The following is a 20,108-nucleotide window of genomic DNA, read 5'->3' on the forward strand; positions in this document are numbered from 1 at the left end:
CTTAAAGTCATCTCTGACCCTAAGAGCATATTATGTCAAACAATTTCTAGATATTTGTGTTCCAACATTGACTAGAATTGGAGACATGTATTTGATTTTCAGTGACTATGGTAAGAATAAGGACACCAAGCTAAATAAGATACAGGGTCCTAACGAAGGAAGAGAAGCCAATGACCCCTTATAACACACATTGTCTGTTAAAGTCTACATTTTCTGAAAGAGCAGTTATGGTAGTGATATATGAAGAAATGGAGTACGAACAGGGTTAATCTGAGCTCTTATATTTTCCTCTCCTATGAAATTATATAAGTGGCTTTGGTTACCAGGTACAGTTTATTTCAATTGAAGTAGTACAATTTGTGGGTGTCTTTTTTTAGTAAAATGAAAGAAAAATTAGTATGATAAATTTCATTAAAAAAGTCTTCTTAAGAAATCTATGTAACTTCACAAGATAAATGGGAATTTCCAGATATTTCATCCAAGGTTGGGAATCATTTGGGAGAAAAGACAAACCACAAAGGAAAAGATGTCAGATATCACAACATCAAGAAATTGATAAAGCTATACAATTAAATTATATAGAAATAAAAAAAAAGAAAATTCATGAAATGAGCAGAGAGAGTACATTCTACTTCCACAACCAGATGTAAAAATCACGACATCTGGCTCTGAGGCTTTGAGTCCAGCTATCATGTGCATTTCTTCAGCCCTAGGACAATTGGTCCTTTCATAAATGTTATCCCAAGAAATCTTTTCAGAGCCCTCTTTATGTCCTTGTTCCTGAGACTGTAGATGAAGGGGTTCAGCATGGGTGTGAGCACGGTGTACATCACCGAGGCTGTTGCACTTGAGTGTGAGCTTTGGGTAACAGCAGAGCTGAGGTACACTCCTAGGCTTGTTCCATAAAAAAGGGAGACAACCAAGAGGTGAGACGCACAGGTAGAAAATGCTTTATACTTCCCCTGAGCTGATGGGATTCTACATATGGAGACAACTATCTTAGAGTAAGAGTAAAGGATACAAATGAAGGGACCAACACCCAGGAGGACAGCTCCAAAATACATCACCATGTTATTAAGAAAGTTGTCAGAACGGGCGAGTTGGATCACCTGATTGAGTTCACAGAAAAAATGTGGAATTTCCAAATCTGAATAGAAAGATAGTCGCAACACCATTAAGCATTGTAACAAGGCATACAGGGCACTAATGATCCAGGACACCAGAACTAACAGTCCACAGAGCCGAGGGTTCATGATGACCATGTAGTGCAAGGGGTGGCAGATGGCCACATACCTGTCATAGGCCATCACGGTCAGCAGGGAGTTGTCCAGTCCTGCAAATAGTACGAAAAAATACATCTGTGTGATGCAGCCTCCATAGGTTATGGCTTTGCTTAGTGTCTGGATGTTCCACAGCATCTTTGGGATTGTGGTGGAGGTGAAACAGATGTCTACTAAGGACAGGTTGGAGAGGAAGAAGTACATGGGTGTGTGGAGGTGGGAGTCTGAACTGATGACCAGGGTGATGAGAAGGTTTCCCAACACAGTGATCAGGTACATGGAGAGGAAAAGCCCAAATATGAGTGATTGCAATTCTGGTTTCTCTGATAATCCCATAAGAAGAAATTCTGAAAATTCTGTGAGGTTCCCAAGTTCCATGTGATGAAGGTGACTACCAGGATATAGGAAAAGTAACATGACTAATTTCCCAACAAGCAAGCGTTAGTAACCTAGCATAAAAGCTACCTTCTATATTTTGGAATCAAGGAACTAATTTCTGTATTTTGTATGTCTGCTCTCCTTTAGAATATCTCTAGTTCCATTTCTCATTAAAATTTTCTTTTCTATGTGAAGATGCATGAAAAATTCTTGTGTATTACTCCGTTCTTTCATTAAGAAAAATTAAAAAAGGAACGTTTGTGGTGTAACACGGCGAGTACAGTTAATAATACTATTTTGTGTACTTGGAAGTAGCTAGAGTGTATATTTTAATTGTTCGTATGACAAGAAAAAAATGTAGCTATTGTTGTGACAGATGTTAACTAGACATACTGTGGAGGTCATAATGCAATATACACAAATACAGAATCATTATGTGGTACCCCTGAAACTAATAAAATGTGTTATGTCAATTATTCTTCAATTTAAAAAATTATTAAAGCAATGGAGGTAACACTGTAGGACTGACTGTTTGGACCACACAAAACGAATGAACATTATTCATTCTCCACAACCTTTTATAATACATGTAAAAACTAAATGAAAAACAGTCAGTTTGTGTAAAAATCTCCAATTCTTCTTAGAAAGAGTCCAATCGAAAAATTGAATAAGAATATAGCCAACAATATTGTGATAAGTCTGCACGGTGACCAATGATTACTCGACTTGGTGTGGCAAACACATTGTAATGTATATAAATGTAGAATCAATATGTTGTATACCCGAAACTAGTTTAATATTGTATACAAACTATACTTACATAAAAAATGAAACTATTCAAAAGTAACAAACTATCATGGTACAACACAGTGAACGTTATATTGGTTGCCATCCATACTTTAATTTAAAATAAATTAATAAACAAGTAAAGAAAATAACTTGCACAAACAAATTTTAACACAGACTTAAAATGGCTTACAAACCAACAAATTTCATTACTCATTCTTATAGGTAATGAAATAATTACAATGTGAATCTCATTATCTTTCTCATTTTCACCTACCAAATAAAACTTTTTTAATGTGAATAGCCAAGGTGAGAGAACATACTGTGATATGTATGTCTCATGCACTGTGATTGCAAAGGTGTATTTGCAGCCTTCCTGGGTCTGGATCTTTCTCATCCATATAGAAACATAGTCTAATATGCCCAATCCTAAAATTTAAAAAATGCTCTCACATCAATATATATTACTCCATAGCTAATAACCTATTTGTCTATTCCTGTTAATGGATGAAGTCCTTGAACTTATTGTCTACTTCTACTGGAAGGACTTTACACCTCCAATGCCCTTTCTTAATTTGTCTGCTATTAACACCATTTAATTGTCAACATTAAAACTTACATTTCTGACTGCATTGTTCACTTTCCTTTGAGCATCATGAATAAATACATTAACATATTCGTAAAGCCAGCTGACAACCACAGTGATCACTGGTACCTGGGCTATGTTTGAATGGTTCTGTGGTGACTTTGTGTATAAGTTCTTGGCTTTCAGTCTCTCTGATCCTCTCCTGCCATGTCTGTTGGGCTCTGGGACTCACCTGGATGGGAATTATGAGAAGAACTTTCCATGTGGAGGTCCAAATCCTTGCCTGGATGGCTGTTGATGCAGACCAGATCTCTGACCCAGACAAGACAACAAGGCGTCAAGCATTGGTCTCCCAGAAAAATTTAGGACTGCAAAAAAAAAAAAAAATAGACCAAGTTCCTTCCAACCAAAGGTTGCACATGGTGAGGATCAGCGGTCGAGCTGCTTTTTACGTGCTCTGTGTCTGCTCATTAGGCACATTTACTTCTTGTTACTCTAAGCTCTAAGCAGAGGATTCCCCTAAGGGACACTACTCTGGACACAATGGAAATTTTTCCTACCCATCCTGGTACCTAGGTGACTATGTAATAAGTCATGTGAGTGCAGTTGTTATTAGTCCTTCATTAAATGCCCTGCTTTCCTGAAGTCTATGCCTCCCACAACCTCATGTCAATTCTGAGTTAAAGTTTCTGAATGGATGAAACTAGAGGGTATGATGCTCAGTGAAATAATTCAGTCAGAGAAAGACAAATGCCATATGATTTCCCATATTTATCCAATATAAAGAGCAAAATAAATAAAAAAAACTTCCAACAGATTCATAGACAAAGAGAACAGTCTGGTGGTTGCCAGAGGGCAGAGCAGGTTGGGGAACTGGGATTAAATGGTAAAGGGATGAAAAGAGAAAATTGGTAATTATTAAATAGTCATGGGGAAACTGACTGGCTTGGCTCATTGGATAGATCCTTGGTCCAAGGATTGAAAGGTCCCGAGTTTGATTTCTGGCCAATTGCACGGGACTTCTTTCCAGATTTGATCCCAGCTCCTGGCCGGCATGCGTGCTGGAGACAACTAATACATGCGTCTCTCTCACATGGATGTTTCTCTTCTCCCTCTCTCCCCCTCCCTTTTACTCACTCTAAAAATCAATGGGACAATATCCTCAGGATGAACAACAACATCAAAATAGTCTCAGGGATATAAAGTACAACAAAGGGAATATAGTCAATAATATTGCAATAACTATGTATGAGGTCAATTTGGGACTGAAATATCAGAGGGGGACACCCTAGGTAAAGTATATGACATTCTAACCACTATTTTGTACACCTGAACCCAAAACAAAATAATACTGAACGTAAACTGTATTTGAAAAACGTCTAATATTAACAAATTTGTCTGATTTGTCTTTGGGTTTTCAAAGCATTGATATATGGTGGGGACACAACCACTGATATATCTAGAAAATTACTTTTTCCCTGTTTAAGAAAAGGGAGATATTTATTTCTTTAGTATAAAACCTTCGGATTTATACTACTTGGCTTCATGATGGTTTAGCCAAAACAATTAGAAATTGTTTATTATACTATAAAATGTATATTAAATATAAGAGATACATTTAGATTTTATGCACCACAACCCAGGGGAGCACATTATAACAATTGCCAAATGGATGTTTTGCAAAAATGCATTTTGTGGGGTAGTACATTTATAAACTACCTTCTCTAAAATAGAAATGGGACTTAGCTAGATTTCCTTGTAAATATATACTAGAGGCCTGGTTCACAAAATTCGTGCATGGGGAGGGGAAGGGGTCCCTTAGCCCGGTCTATACCATCTCCAATCCAGGACTCCTTGGGGAATGTCTGACTGCTGGCAGTCAGTCATCCCTCTCCCAATCTAGGACCGCTGCTCCTAACCGCTCACCTGCCAGCCTGCCTGATTGCCCCTAACCACCTCTGCCTGCTGACCTGATTGCCCCTTACTGCCCCCCCCCCCATGCCAGACTGATCGCCCAGTCTCCCTCTGCAGGCCTGATCACCCCCTGTTATCCTCCCCCGCTGGACTGATCATCCCCTAATGGTCATCCTCTGCCAGCCTGATTGCCCCCTAACTGTTCCCCTGCCTGCCTGATCGCCCCAACTACCTCTGCCTCTGCCCCCATGGCTTTGTCTAAAAGGACATTCAGAAGTTCTTTTGGCTGTCTGGTCTAATTAGCATATTATGATTTTATTAGTAAAGAAGACTAGAGACCCGGTGCACTGATTTGCGCACCTGTGGGATCTCTCATCCTGGCCTGCGCCCGCCTGCAAATCCAGGACCCCTAGGGGGATGTCGGAGGCCTGGAGCACGAATTTGGCCTGTTTCCATGTTTCCATGCTTGTGCACTGAGCATCTGCCCTCTGGTGGTCAGTGCGTGTCATAGCTACTGGTTCAACAGCCAAATTGTCACTTAGGCTTTTATATATATATTTGTTTTTTTTTTTTAATTTATTTCAGAGAGGATGGGCGAGGAAGAGAGAAATATCAATGATGATTCTCTACAGGGATCTTCTACATGCCTCCTCTGGCGATTCTCCTGTACACCCACTACCAGGGATTGAGACTACAAACTGGGCAAGTGCCTTCACTGGAAATTGAACTATGACATCCTGGGTCAACATAGGCGGCAACAGTGGGTTTTAATTTTGTGCTCAAAGGTATAAGCCAATAAAGAGATGGAGTTTTGCCGTGGCTGAACAGTGGACCCTGAGCATTGGATAAATGTTTACTCTGACACATGATTGCTGTGAAAGAGAGGGCTAAGGGACTGCTTGGCTATAGGAACGAGATAGCCTTGTTCACCTGCCTCTACAGGCATTTATTGTAACAGCAGTTTGGGATAAAATTTAACTTTTATATACAATCAGTAGGGTAAGTATTCTTGTTAGGACACATGTCTGCAGTGTCCTTTAAGCAAGGACATCTATAAATTAAGAATAAAGATTCTGGTAAAAAAAATCTAATCAAAAAATGGGCAATGGATCTAAATAGACAATTATTGAAAGAGGACATACAGAAGGCCAAGAGACATATGAAAACATGCTCAAAGTTACTAATCATTTGAGAGATGCAAACCAAAACAACAATGAGGTACCATCTCACACCTGTCAGAATGGCTATCATCAACAAATCAAGAAATGACAAGTGCTGGAGAAATGGGAACCCTCATGCACTGCTGGTACGAATGCACAGCGGTGCAACAACTGTGGAAAACAGTATGGAGTTTCCTCAAAAAGTTAAAAATGGAACACCCATTTGACCCAGTAATCCCACTTCTAGGAATATATCCCAAGAAATCAGAAACACCAATCAGAAGGGATATATGCACCCCTATGTTCATAGCAGCACAATTTACAACAGTTAAGATTTGGAAACAGCCTAAGTGCCCATCAGCAGATGAGTGGATTAGAAAACAGTGGTACATCCACACAATGGAATGTACTATTTTATGCTGCTGTAAAAAAGAAGCAGTTCTTTCCTTTTGCAACAGCATGGATTGAATTGGAGACCATTATGCTAAGTGAAATAACCTAGTCAGAGAAAGATAAATGTCACATGATCTCACTCATATCTATATATATAAAAGGCTAATATGCAAAGTGTCCCCTCGGGAGTTCGACTGGGAGAGCAGGAGTTCAATTCCTTGCTATGACATATGCTGACCACCAGTGGTTGGTAAAGAATGAAGGAAGGCCCTGGCCGATAGCTGGCAGCTGGGGAAGGAAGGCCCTGGCCAGCAGCCAGAAGGCCCAGATTGGCCCTGATCACCTGCCAGGCCTAGGGACCTTACCCATGTACAAATTTCCCGCACCGATCCTCTAGTGTGAGATACAATGAACAACATAAACTGAGGAACAAAATTAGATCCAGAGACAAAGAAACACTGAACAAACTGTCTGACCTCAGAGCAAAGGCAGGGTGTGGGCGGGGGTAAGGGATCAACCAAGGACTTGTATGCATGCATATTATCATAACCAATGGACAAGGACACTGGGGTGATGGGGGCTTTTCTTGGAAGGTGGGAGTGGCTGGGGGGGTTGATCAGGAAAAAAGGAGACATATGTAATACTTCAAACAATTAAGAAATAAAGATTCCAGCAAACACCCGAGGGTCTGCACGTACACAGACTTGTTTGAAAAGGTCAAGGAACCGTTAGGGGTGGTTGCCTTCAGCCAACTCCCCTAGGTCAGAATTTCCTCCTTACAAACTTTCCAACCAAGTCTTCCTCGCTCCTCCAGAGTTATGATTGGAATCAGTCAGGACACTTCCAGTTTTGTGATCTGGGGTAGTGGTGTCCAAACAGAGATGACTTTGCTCCAGGGGATATTAAAATGTCTGAAAACAGCCCTAGCCAGTTTGGCTCCATGGATAGAGTGCCGCCCTGAGGACTGAAGGGTCCCGGGTTTGTTTCAGGTCCAAGGGCACATGGCTGGGTTGGGGGCTGGATCCCCAGTGTGGGGCGTGCAGGAGGCAGCCAATCAATAATTCTCTCTAATCATTGATTTTTCTATCTCTCTCTCCCTCTCCATTCCTCTCTGAAATCAATAAAAATATATTTAAAAAATAAATGAATAAAAAATAAATAAAATGTCTAAAAAGAGGCTGCTAAACACCTATAATGCACAGGACAGCTCCCAGCACATCTAGTTATCCAGCTCCCAGTGTTAACTGTGAAAAGGAGGGAACACCTATCCTAGAACAACACCTCAACTTTTCATAGGCATACAAATCACCAAAGTTTGCAGCTCAAATGCAAATTCTGATTGATCAAGCCTGCGGTGGGCCTGGAGTCTGCATTTCTGACAGGTGATGTTGATGCTGCAGGTCCTCCTGGTCTGTGGGGTCTGTGGACCACACTTTGAGTAGGTGGGTCATGGCTGTGGGCCAGAGTCTGTTGTAGGAAAATTTAGGTCTACTCCACTAGAAATCTTCTGTATATGTAATTTTGAAAGACAAGTTTTCTCTCACTCTAAAGGGGAGGATAAATTCTGTGTTTGATTCTTTTATTTTTAGGGCTCCAAAGTGACATCAAAATAATTTATACCTGAAAAGGGCTTTGTAATAGGTGAATAAGGACCTCAAAAGATGTCAACGTCCTGATTAGGAGAACTTTGGAATGTTAGCTCACAGAGCAGGGTAACTAAGATACATGAAATGAAATTATTAGGTAAGGAGATTAGCTCAGATTATGCAGATTGGACTAATGTCATCTCAATAGTCCTCTAAATGTGGAAGAGAGTAGAAGAAGAATTGGAGTCAGAGAGACATTTGAAGATGCCATGTTGCAGGTATTGAAGGTGGAGGAAGGGCCATGGGCCAAGGGATTCAGGGAGATTCTAGAATCTGGAATAGGAATTGAGAATAGGAAAGGATTTGGACTGTGATTGGAAAGGGATTGCATTCTTCCCTGAATCACCCAGAAAAATCCAAGCCTGGCAGTCATTTAGATCTCAGCTCTTTTACACCCATTTCTGGTATTTGAAGATCTGTAAGAGAGAAAGCTGTTTGTTTTAAGTCACTAGTGTGGTAATTTGTTACAACAGCAATGAGAAACTGACACAGTCATTTATCTAGTAAGACATTATTAGAGAGAACTAAATGTAATCATTGCAAATCATTCCGATAGCTTCTTTGGCAAAGGCATTTTGTGTTGAAGCTCCACATTAAATAGAAGACCCAGGAGTCATCTGTGGATGTAATTTTGAAAAACAAGTTTTTCTCTCACTCTAAAGGAGAGAATAAATTCTGTGTATGATTCTTTTATATTAGGGATCTGGGATGACATCAAATAATTTATACCTAGGGAAAGGCTTTGTAGTTGGCAGAATAAGGGCCTCAAAAGATGTCAACATCCTAATTCAGAGAACTTTGGAAGATGTTAGCTCACAGAGCAGGGTAACTGAGATAGGTGAAATAAAATTATTACCTTAGGAGATAGCTCAGATTAGCCAGGTTGGACTATTGTCATCACAATGGTCCTCTCAATGTGGAAGAGAGTAGAAGAAGAACTGGAGTCAGAAAGACATTAGAAGATGCTATGTTGCTGGTATTGAAGATGGAGGAAGGGTCATTGGCCAAGGAATGCAGGTGGCCTCTAGAGTCTGGAATAGGAAATGGGACTATGAAATGAGTTGGAAAGGGATTTCATTCTCCCTTGCATCACCCAGAAAAATGCAAGGCCTGCAGTCATTTTTTATCGAAGCTCTTTAAGTCCCATGTCAGGCTTTTAACCTCTAAAACTTTACGATAGTAAGTTATTCGTTTTTGGCCACTGGTGTTGTAATCTGTTACAATAGCAATGAGAAACTGATACAGACATTTATCCAGTAAGATATTATACCAGGGAACTGAGTTTAAGCCTCACAAATCATTTAGCTAGCTTCCATTGACCAAAGGTATTTTGTGTTGAAATTCCACATTAAAGAAAAAAAAGTTAGAGCTAATTTAGAGCTATTTGACACCATAGATGGTACAAAGAATGTCCTATCATGCAAATGTAAATGTAGTTCTGAACTTTGAGGCATTAAGATACAAAATTAATTTATCATGATTAAGGTCATACATTTGCCTTTAAATCCTTTTTTCAAAATTTTGACATTTTACTCATACAACCTAACAAAAGGGAGATAAACAATCCAATAAAAAAATGGGCAAAGGACCTAAATAGGCACTTTTCAAAAGAGGACATACAGAAGGCCAACAGACATATGAAAACATGCTCAAAGTCACTAATCATCTGAGAGTTGCAAATTAAAACAACAAGGTATCATCTCACACCTGTCAGAATGGCTATCATCAACAAATCAACAAACAACAAAGGCTGAAGAGGATGCAAAGAAAAAGAAACCCTCATGCACTGCTGGTGGGAATGCAGACTGGTGCCAGCATTGTGGAAAATAGTATGACATTTCCTCAAAAAATCAAAAATGGAACTCCCATTTGACCCAATAATCCTACTTCTAGGGAAATATCCCAAGAACCAGAAACACAAAGCAGAAAGGATATATGCACCCCTATGTTCATAGCAGCACAATTTATAATAGCTAATATTTGGAAATAGCCTAAGTGCCCATCAGCAGATGAGTGGATTAAAAACCTGTGGTATATCTACATAATGGAATACTATGCTTCTATAAAAAAGAAGGAACTCTTACCATTTGCAACAACATAGATGGACATGGAGAGCATTATGCTAAGTGAAATAAGCCAGTCAGAGAAAGAGAAATATCACACGATCTCACTCATTTGTGCAATATAATGAACAACATAAACTGATGAACAAAAATAAAGCCAGAGGGGGAAATATAATATTTTTGAATATAATAGAAGTAATCCTGTTAATTTGCATATTTTTAATATTTCCTACAACTTTTGTAATATAACTCAGGAAGATGCACAATCAGTTTTAACTGCATTATGTTACTGTTAAAAATGTAATTCATCTGGCTTCACTTTTCTTCTTTCTGTAGTTAATGTGGAATAATAAACCTTAACTTCAACCCAACATGGTAAAGGTGATTAGGCCTTCCCTCCCCCATTCCCGTCCTCACTGGAACCTGTCTTGGCTGCCTTGGGGCTGCTTGCTCGCCAGCTCCGACGCTGGCCGCAGCAGGTCGTAGCCTGCCTGTTGGGGGCAGCTCCTGCATTGAGCGTCTGCTCCTTGTTGGTCAGTGCATGTCATAGGAACCAGGCGTTCTGCTGTTTGGTCAATTTGCATATTAGGGTTTTATATAGATAGATTCTTTATCCCAATCTAGGCAATTATACATATCTTTGAAGATAGCGTTCATGATTACTCTGTTATTAAAGTATATTTCAGATAACTGCATTAAAAGTGATTCCATTGAAATTCCCTTCTAGGTAACCAGAAGAGCTTGAAAGAATATGCATGTTTGTGTAAACCTTATAACTCTGAATCACAGACCTAGACAGAAATTCAAGCTCTCTGCTGAGTTACTCTTTACTAACTTATGTACATACTAGAGGCCTGGTGCATGGAGCTAGTTTCAGCCCAATCCATGCAGGCCAGGCCGAGGGACCCCACTGGTCCAAGAATTGGTGCACCGGGCCAGTTTCAGCCTATTCCGCACAGGCCAGGCCAAGAGAACCCACCAGTGCATGGATTCTAGTCTATACAAATAAAATGGTAATATGCTAATTAGATTGGACGTTTTCTGGATGTCCTTTGGGATGTCCTTCTAGACAAAGCCGCAGTGGCTGTGAGGGCCGAAGGCAGGCAGCCATGGTGGCGGCTGCAAGGGCTGAGGGCAGGCCACTGTGGAGGCCAGCAATGGTAGCAGCAGCAGGGTGATGGGGGTGCGCCTTCCCCTGATCGCTGGGTCGCCTCCTGCAGAGGAAGGCCAGAGGCAGCAGCATTGGCGGGGTGATGGGGGCAGTGCCTTCCCCTGATTGGCCTGGCCATTTCCTGCAGAGGGAGGCCAGAGGCAGCAGCAGCAGGGTGATGGGGGTGCGCTTTCCCCTGATCAGTCTGGTCGCCTCACACAGAGGGAGGCCAGAGGCAGCAGCAGCAGCTGGGGTGATGGAGGCGCACCTTCCCCTGATTGGCCCTGTGGCTTTGGCCTGCTCCCCATGGGACATCCCCTGAGGGCTCCCGAACTGTGAGAGGGGGCAGGGGGGAAGGCTGGGCTGAGGGACCACCCCCCACTGCTATGGCCGGCCAGAGGGAGGGAAGCTCTGGTCCAGCTGGAGGAGGGAATCCTGGGGCCAGGTGCAGAGGCCAAGGCAGAGGTAGTTAGGGGTGATCAGGCAGGCGGGAGAGCAGTTAGGGATGATCAGGTAGGCAGGCAGGTGAGTGGTTAGGAGCCAGTGGTCCCAGGTTGTGAGAGGGAATCCCTACTGCCAGTTTAGGCCAGGTCCCAGATTGGAGAGCGTGCAGGCCAGGCTGAGGGACACTCCCCCCTGCACGAATTTTGTGCACCAGGCCTCTAGTATGCATATACGATCTTTGTTTAATCTCTTCCTGCCATCTTCCTCCCCTCTTCCCTCTGAGATTCATCAGTCTGTTCCATGTTTCCATGCCTGTGGTTTCTGCTCCTGCATTGAGCATCTGCCCCCTGGTGGTCTGTGTGCATCATAGCTATTGGCCAGTTGGCCAATCATATATATATCATCAATAGATGATAACAATATAGTTCATTCCCTATCCCTTTAGTAGTTAAGACAATATTTACAGTATGAGAACATGCTTTATTTAGAGTAACAGAGGGACTCCCATTTGTAGGCAGCAATGAAAGTTTTCAAGTGGAAGCAGGAAGATAGTTCCGTAGGAAACATCATTACACCAAACAAAGCACCACAGTGATAAATCCCTTTGCACATGGACACTAATCTTACATATATCAATAATTAAACTTACACCATGAAAAAATACTTTGCATTGTAATAAATGTATGCCTAAAAAATTTTGCTTCCTTATATTTAAAGTCATCTCTGACTCTAAGGGCATATTATGTCAAACAATTAGAACCAGAATTAGAGATATGGACTTGATTACCAGTATAATAATGACTATGATAAGAATGTGGACACCAAGTGAAATAAAATACAGGATTCTAATGAGGGAACACAGCCAGATGACCTCGTACAACAAACACTATGTTTAAGTCTGCATTTTCAGAAAAAGCAGGTATGGTAGTGATATATGAAGAAATGATGTATATAAAGGGTTAAACTGTGCTCTTATATTTTTCTCTCCTATGAAATGATACAAATGGCTTTGGTTACTAAATGCATTTATTTCATAGAAGTAGTACAACTCATGATTTTTCTTTTAGTAAAATGAAAGAAAAATTACTCAGTATGATAGATTGCATTTCAAAAGAAATTGTTCTTAAGAAATCCATGTAGTCTCATGAGATAAATGGGAATTTCCAAATATTTCACCCAAGGTTGGGAATCAACTTGGGAGAGGAGAAAATGACATAGGAAAAGCTGTTAGGTATCAGAAAGTAAAAAAAAATTCATAAAGAGATTCAATTAAATTGTATGGAAATCATAGAAACAGAAACTCTAGGAATAAACAGAGAGAGTAAATTCTACATCCACAATGTCTGGCTCTGAGGCTTTGAGTCCAGCTATCATGTGCATTTCCTCAGCCCTATAACAATGGGTACTTTTATAGCTACTATCACAACAAGTCTTTTGAGAGCCCGTTTTATGTCTTTGTTCCTGAGACTGTAGATGAAGGGGTTCAGCATGGGTGTGAGCACTGTGTACATCACTGAGGCTGTTGCACTTGAGCTCTCGGTAACAGCAGAGCTGAGGTACACTTCTAGGCTTGTACCATAAAACAAGGAGACAACCGACAGGTGAGACACACACGTAGAAAATGCTTTATACTTCCCCTGAGCTGATGGGATTTTACATATGGAGGACACTATCTTAGAGTAAGAGTAAAGAATACCAAGAAGGGGACCACCACCCAAGAGCACAGCTACAAAATACATCACCATGGTATTAAGGAAGGTGTCAGAACAGGCAAGTTGGACCATCTGTTTAATTTCACAAAAAAAGTGGGGGATTTCCAGGTCTGGACAGAAGGTTAGTCTCAACACCACTAAGCATTGTAACAGGGAATGCAATACACTCATAATCCAGGACCCCAGAACCAGCAGTCCACAGAGCTGAGGGTTCATGATGACCATGTAGTGCAAGGGGTGGCAGATGGCCACAAACCGGTCATAGGCCATCACAGTCAGGAGGAAGTTGTCCAGTCCTGCAAATAACAAGAAAAAATGCATCTGGGTGATGCAGCCTTCATAGGTTATGGCTCTGTTTTGTTTCTGGATGTTCCATAGCATCTTTGGGATGGTGGTGGAGGTGAAACAGATGTCTACCAAGGATAGGTTGGAGAGGAAGAAGTACATGGGTGTGTGGAGATGGGAGTCTGAGCTGACGGCCAGGATGATGAGCAGGTTTCCCAACACAGTGATCAGGTACATGGAGAGGAAAAGCCCAAATATGAGGGGCTGCAGTTCTGGTTCCTCTGATAATCCCAGAAGGAGAAATTCTGAAAATCCTGTGACATTCCTTAGTTCCATGTGGTGGAGGTGACTACCAGGATATAGGAAAAGTGACATTTCCCAAAACAAGCATTAGTAACAACGCTTAAAAGCTGCCATCTATACTGTAGAATTAAAGAATTATTTTTCCAATTGGGTGTATGGCATGGTCTCCTTTAGGACACCCCTAGTGCCATTTCTCACTAGAATTTCCTTTTCCATGAGAAGGCACATAAAGAATTTTTGGGTCTTACTCGATTCTTTCAGTGCGAAAAATAAAAGTAAGAAAGCAATACATGAGCTGTAGGCTCAGCACGCTGACTATCGTTAACAATACCATATTGTGTATTTGAATGTGGCTAGCGTGTAGATTTTAATTGTCCTTATCACAAGAAAAAAATTGTAACTATGTGTGGTGACAGATGTGAAGTGGACATTGTGGAGGACATATTGCAATATGTGCAAATACAGAATCATTGTGTTGTTCTCCTGAAACTAAAATAATGTTTATGTCAGTTATACGTTAATTAAAACTTTTTTAAAGCAAAAGGAAAAGATCCAGTAAGACTGACTTACAGATTGGACCACATGAAATTTATGAACTTCATTCATTCTCCACAGAACATTTATACATATATAAAAGAACGAAATGGAAATCAGTTTGTTTAACACATTCCATTACTTTGTTAGGAAGAATCTAATAAAAATAGAATAAGAAAATATAATAAACAATATTGTGATAGTCTGAAAGGTGACAGATGATTACTAGACTTGGTTTAGCAATTACATTTCTAATGTATATAAATGTTGAATCACTATAGTGTACACCTGAAACTAATACAATATTGTATACAAACTACTTAAACAAACAAAAACAGAATAAAAACACTTTGATAACACTATCAAAAGTAAAGAACTTTCAATTGTATAATATAGTGACAATTATATTGGATGTCAACTATATTTTAAGTTAAAATAAATTAATTAATCAAGTAAAGCCAAAACTTACGCAGACAATTTTTAATAATACTCTAAATGGCTTACAAACCCACAAATTTTATTCTTATAGGTAATGAAATAATTACAAAGTGAATCTGATTACCTTACTCTTTTTCATGTACCAAGTAAATATAAGGATAGTAAAGGATACCAACAAGGGGACCACCACCAAGGTGAGGGAACATACTGTGAAATGTATGTCTCGTGCACTGTGATTGCAAGGGTGTATTTGCAGCTTTTCTTCGTCTGGACCTTTCTCTCATGTATGGAAACATAGTCTAATATGCCCCATCATACAATTTTAAAAAGGCTCTCACATCAATGTATATTCCTCCACAGTTCATAACCTATTTGTCTATTCCTGTTGGTTGATAAAGTCCTTGAACTTATGTTCTACTTCTACTGGAAGGACTTTATACCTCCAATGCCCTTTCTTAATTTGTCTTCTATTAGTACCATTTATTTGTCAACATTGGCACCTGCATTTCTGACTGCAGTGTCACTTCCCTTTGAGCATCATGAATAAATACATTAATGTATTAGTAAAGCCAGCCGACAATCACAGTGATTACTGGAATCTGCGCTATGTTCTAAGGCAGGCGTCCTCAAACTACGGCCCGCGGGCCACATGCGTGTGTTTTTGCCGTTTTGTTTTTTTACTTCAAAATAAGATATGTGCAGTGTGGATAGGAATTTGTTCATAGTTTTTTTTTTAAACTATAGCCCGGCCCTCCAACGGTCTGACGGACAGTGAACTGGCCCCCTGTTTAAAAAGTTTGAGGACCCCTGTTCTAAGGTGACTTCAGGTACACATTCTTGGCTTCCTATGTCTCTGATCCTCCCCTGCCATGTCTGTTGGGCTCTGGGACTCACCTGCATGGGAACTCTGAGAGGAAGGTTTCCCTGTAAAGGTCCAAATTCTTGCCTGGATGGTTGGTGATGCAGACCAGAGCTCTGTCCCAGACAAGACAACAAGGAGTCAAGCATTGGTCTCCCAGACAGATTTAGGACTTCAAAAGCAAGTTCCTTTTTACCAAAGGTTGCACATGCTGAGGGTCTGCAGTAGAGTTGCAATTTATATGCTCTGTGTCTGCTCATTAGGTACTCTTACTTCCTGATACCTTAACCTCTAAGCAAAGGATTCCCCTGGGGGACACTGGTCTGGACAGAATGGAAACTCTTCCTGCTGATTCTATGTTCCCAGGAGACTATGTAATAAGCTAGGTGAGTGCAGTTGTGATTAGTCCTTCATTAAGTGCTCTGCTTCCTGACATCTACATCTTCCAGCACCTCATCTCAACTCTGAGTTAAAGTTTCTAAATGAATGGACCTCGAGGGTATTATGCTCAGTTAAAAACAAATACCATATTATTTCACATATATGTTGAATCCAAAGAGCAAAAAAACAATAACCAAAAATACAAACACACTCATAGACATAGAGAGAGGACTGGTAGTTACCAAATGAGAAGGGGCTTGGGAGACTAGGAGAAGAAGGGATTAAAAAGTAAAATAGTAGATACAAAATAGTCATAGGCTGTATAGTACAGCTAAGAGAATATAGTTAACTAGAGGCCCGGTGCACGAAATTCGCGCACTGGGGGGAGGTGTGTCCCTCAGCCCAACCTGCACCCTTTCCAATCTGGGACCCCTCGGGAGATGTCCGAGTGCCTAAAAATAATTCACTTTCATAATTCGGGACTGCTGGCTTCCAACTGCTTGCCTGACTGCCTGATTGCCCCTAACCACTCCCCTGCCAGCCTGATTGACGCCTAACTGTTCCCCTGCCAGCCCAATCATCCCCAACTGCCCTCCTCTGATAGCCCAGTCACCCCCAAATGCCCTCCCCTGCATATTCCCTCTTTATTAGATAGGGTTTTTTTATTTAACATATTGTACAGTGTACCTGCTGTGGTCTTGACAAACCAGTAAAAATGTAAACCCAAACTAAAGGTGTCATTAAATAAACTCCTTAAACAGGAATTTCATGAGACCTTGGAAAGGTAATATCATGTGGTTGTTGGGCATATATTTGAATAAGTAGAAGGTTTATAGGTGATTTCACACTTTTTCATATTTTCTAAAAGTTTCCTTTTCTTTTATAAACAATAGACATGTAATCAACTGTCCATCTTTCCCTCCAAAAATTATTTTGAAAGGGCAAAGTCAATTGGAGCCAAGTCTGTTAAGTAATGTAAGTGTCAAGTTATTTTGGGTTGAAATCGCACATTACATAGAAAAAATTAGAGCTAACTTAAAGCTATTGGCCCCATATATGGTATAAAAAATTTCCCATCACGTAAATGTAAATGTGGTTCAGACTTTGTGGCCTTTCAGGCATTAAGATAGAAAAAATAATTCATTAAAATTAAGGTTACACATTTCACTTTAAATCTGTGTCAAATTTTCTATTTCATGTTAATTCACACATTTCTTTTTATTTGTATATTCTTCAAATTTCTCTCAAGGTTTCTTTCATAATAATAGATGGGATTATGAATGAGCATATGTGCATGTACATATATATGTGTTAGTGTGTACATGAAATATATATACAAGTGAAAACACATACATACACTGGTCACGCTTGAACATTTTCTTTGGACTCAACAAAGTATATTTAACATTTTATTTATCCCTTGCAGCATCCGTTTGAAGTAAGGTTTATTATTCCACATTATCTTCAGAAAGAAGAAAACTGAAGACATGTGGAGTACATTTTTGACAGTAACATAATGCAGTTAAAAGTTATTGTGCATCATCTCAAATTACATATACCCACTATATACTCTTAATTTATATATGGATCTTTAATTTAGCAAGTTATATATTTAATATGTTTGCAGTTTGTTTTATGCAATTATACTTCAATAAATTAGTTAGAATTAAAAATTCTAGTGCTTGATAACTCATGTCAGATCAAGAACACAGGCAGTTGCATCATACAGGACAGTGGTGGTGAATATATCTTATAACTGGGAAGAAAGTAAGGTTTCATATATAAATATGGGAACTGTGATATTAAATTAAGGCAATTCACATTTGATAAACTATTTTTACATAAACTGTAAGACCAACACAAACACACACATATATATGTATTAAACATCACATATTGATTGAAGAAAGAAATGCAATACAGATGCACAAAAGATTATGAAAGAGGTTTAGAAACAAAGTGAAGCGACTCATGATAAGCCCAGAATAATAGATCAGAACAATGTCCCACCATACAATCCCATTTGATTATGAAGGCATTATAGTCAAACAAGTCTGTTTAGGATGGCTTGTTATATAGCAATAGCTATCTGATCTAAACTAATAAAAGAGTAATATGCTAATTAGACCAGATGTCTTCCGGATGTCCTTTCAGACAAAGCCATGGTGGTGGGGGTAGAGGCAGAGGTAGTTAGGGGCCATCAGGTCGACAGAGGAGGGAAGTTAGGGGGCGATCAGGTTGGGAGGGGAGAGCAGTTAGGGGGTGATCAGGCCAGCAGGCAGAGGTGGTTAGGGGTGATCAAGCAGGCAGGCAGGCAAGCAGTTAGGAGCCAGCAGTCCCAGATTGTGAGAGGGCTGTACAACTGCAGGTTTAGGCCTGATCCCTGCAATCAGACATATCAGGCTTAAACCAGCAGTGGAACATCCCCTGAGGGGTCCCAGATGTAGAGGATACAGGCTGGGCTGAGGGACCCCCACCCCCATTCATGAATTTTGTGCACCAGGCCTCTAGTACAATAATAAAATCAAACAAGACAGATCAATTATAATCATATGCTTTTCCCCATTCTAGGCATTTGTACAGATATTTGAAGATAACATTCATGATTACTCTGTCACTGAAGTTTATTTCAGATAACTGCATTAAAAAGTATCTCCATTGAGGTTTTCTTGTAGGTAACCAGAAAAGGTTGAAAGAATATGCATGTTTGTGCAAAACTTATGACATTATCACAGAACTGGACAGGAATCCAAGCTCCCTAGCATGTCATCCTTTGGTCACTCATGTACATATATGATATATCTATAGATCACATATTAGTGTACATAATGAATGATATGGTTAATTCCCTAACCCTGTAGTGGTTATGACAATAGTTAGAGTAGGGTGAGATGCTTCATTTAGGAGAATAGAGGGAATCCTAGTGGAAGCAGGAAGATAGTTCAATAGAAAACAACATTACATCAAGCAAAGCATCAAAATAATAAATCCCTTTACATATGAACACTGATCTTACATACATCAATCAGTAAACATACACCATGAAAAAAATAGTTTGCATGGTAATAAATGTATGACTTAAAGTTTTACTTCCTCATACTTATAGGCATCTCTGACCCTAAGGGCATATTATGTCAAAGAATTTATAGAAATTTGTGTTCCAACATCAACTAGAATTGGAGACATGAATTTGATTGTCAGTTTGTTAGTGACTATGGTAAGAATATGGACACCAAGCTAAATAAGATACAGGGTCCTAATGAGGGAAGAGAAGCCAATGACCCCTTATAACACACACTGTCTGTTAAAGTCTACATTTTCAGAAAGAGCAGTTATGGTAGTGATATATGAAGAAATGGAGTATGAACAGGGTTAATCTGAGCTCTTATATTTTCCTCTTCTATGAAATTATATAAATGGCGTTGGTTACCAAGTGCAGTTTATTTCAATGGAAGTAGTACAACTCCTGATAGTTCTTTAGTAAAATGAAAGAAAAATTACTCAGTATGATAAATTTCACTTAAAAAATTGTTCTTAAGAAATCTAGGTAGTCTCATGAGATAAATGGGAATTTCCAAATATTTCATCCAAGGTTGGGAATCGTTTGGGAGAAGAGAAAAACAAAAGGAAAAGCTGTCAGATATCACAACATCAAGAAATTAAGAAAGTCATACAATTAAATTATATAGAAATCACAAAAAAACAAAATCCATAAAATGAGCAGAGATAGTACATTCTACTTCCATGACCTGACCAAAAATCATGATATCTGGCTCTGAGGCTTTGAGTCCAGCTA

The 20,108-nt window shown here is 39.8% G+C and overlaps 1 protein-coding gene across 1 annotated transcript; it reads right to left on the reverse strand.

The window, feature by feature from the left end:
• Positions 1–689: 689 nt before the first annotated feature.
• Positions 690–14,133, reverse strand: LOC307100474 (olfactory receptor-like protein OLF4; the record flags this gene model as incomplete). The annotated part of the gene is made up of 2 exons (XM_079772936.1): positions 690–1,293; positions 13,769–14,133. The coding sequence occupies 2 exons, from the start codon at positions 14,131–14,133 to the stop codon at positions 690–692; spliced, it is 969 nt and encodes a 322-aa protein (XP_079629062.1).
• Positions 14,134–20,108: the final 5,975 nt, after the last annotated feature.

The sequence above is a fragment of the Cnephaeus nilssonii genome (genome assembly GCF_951640355.1).
Source record: "Cnephaeus nilssonii genome assembly, chromosome: 5".
In the NCBI taxonomy this organism is placed as follows: domain Eukaryota; kingdom Metazoa; phylum Chordata; class Mammalia; order Chiroptera; family Vespertilionidae; genus Cnephaeus; species Cnephaeus nilssonii.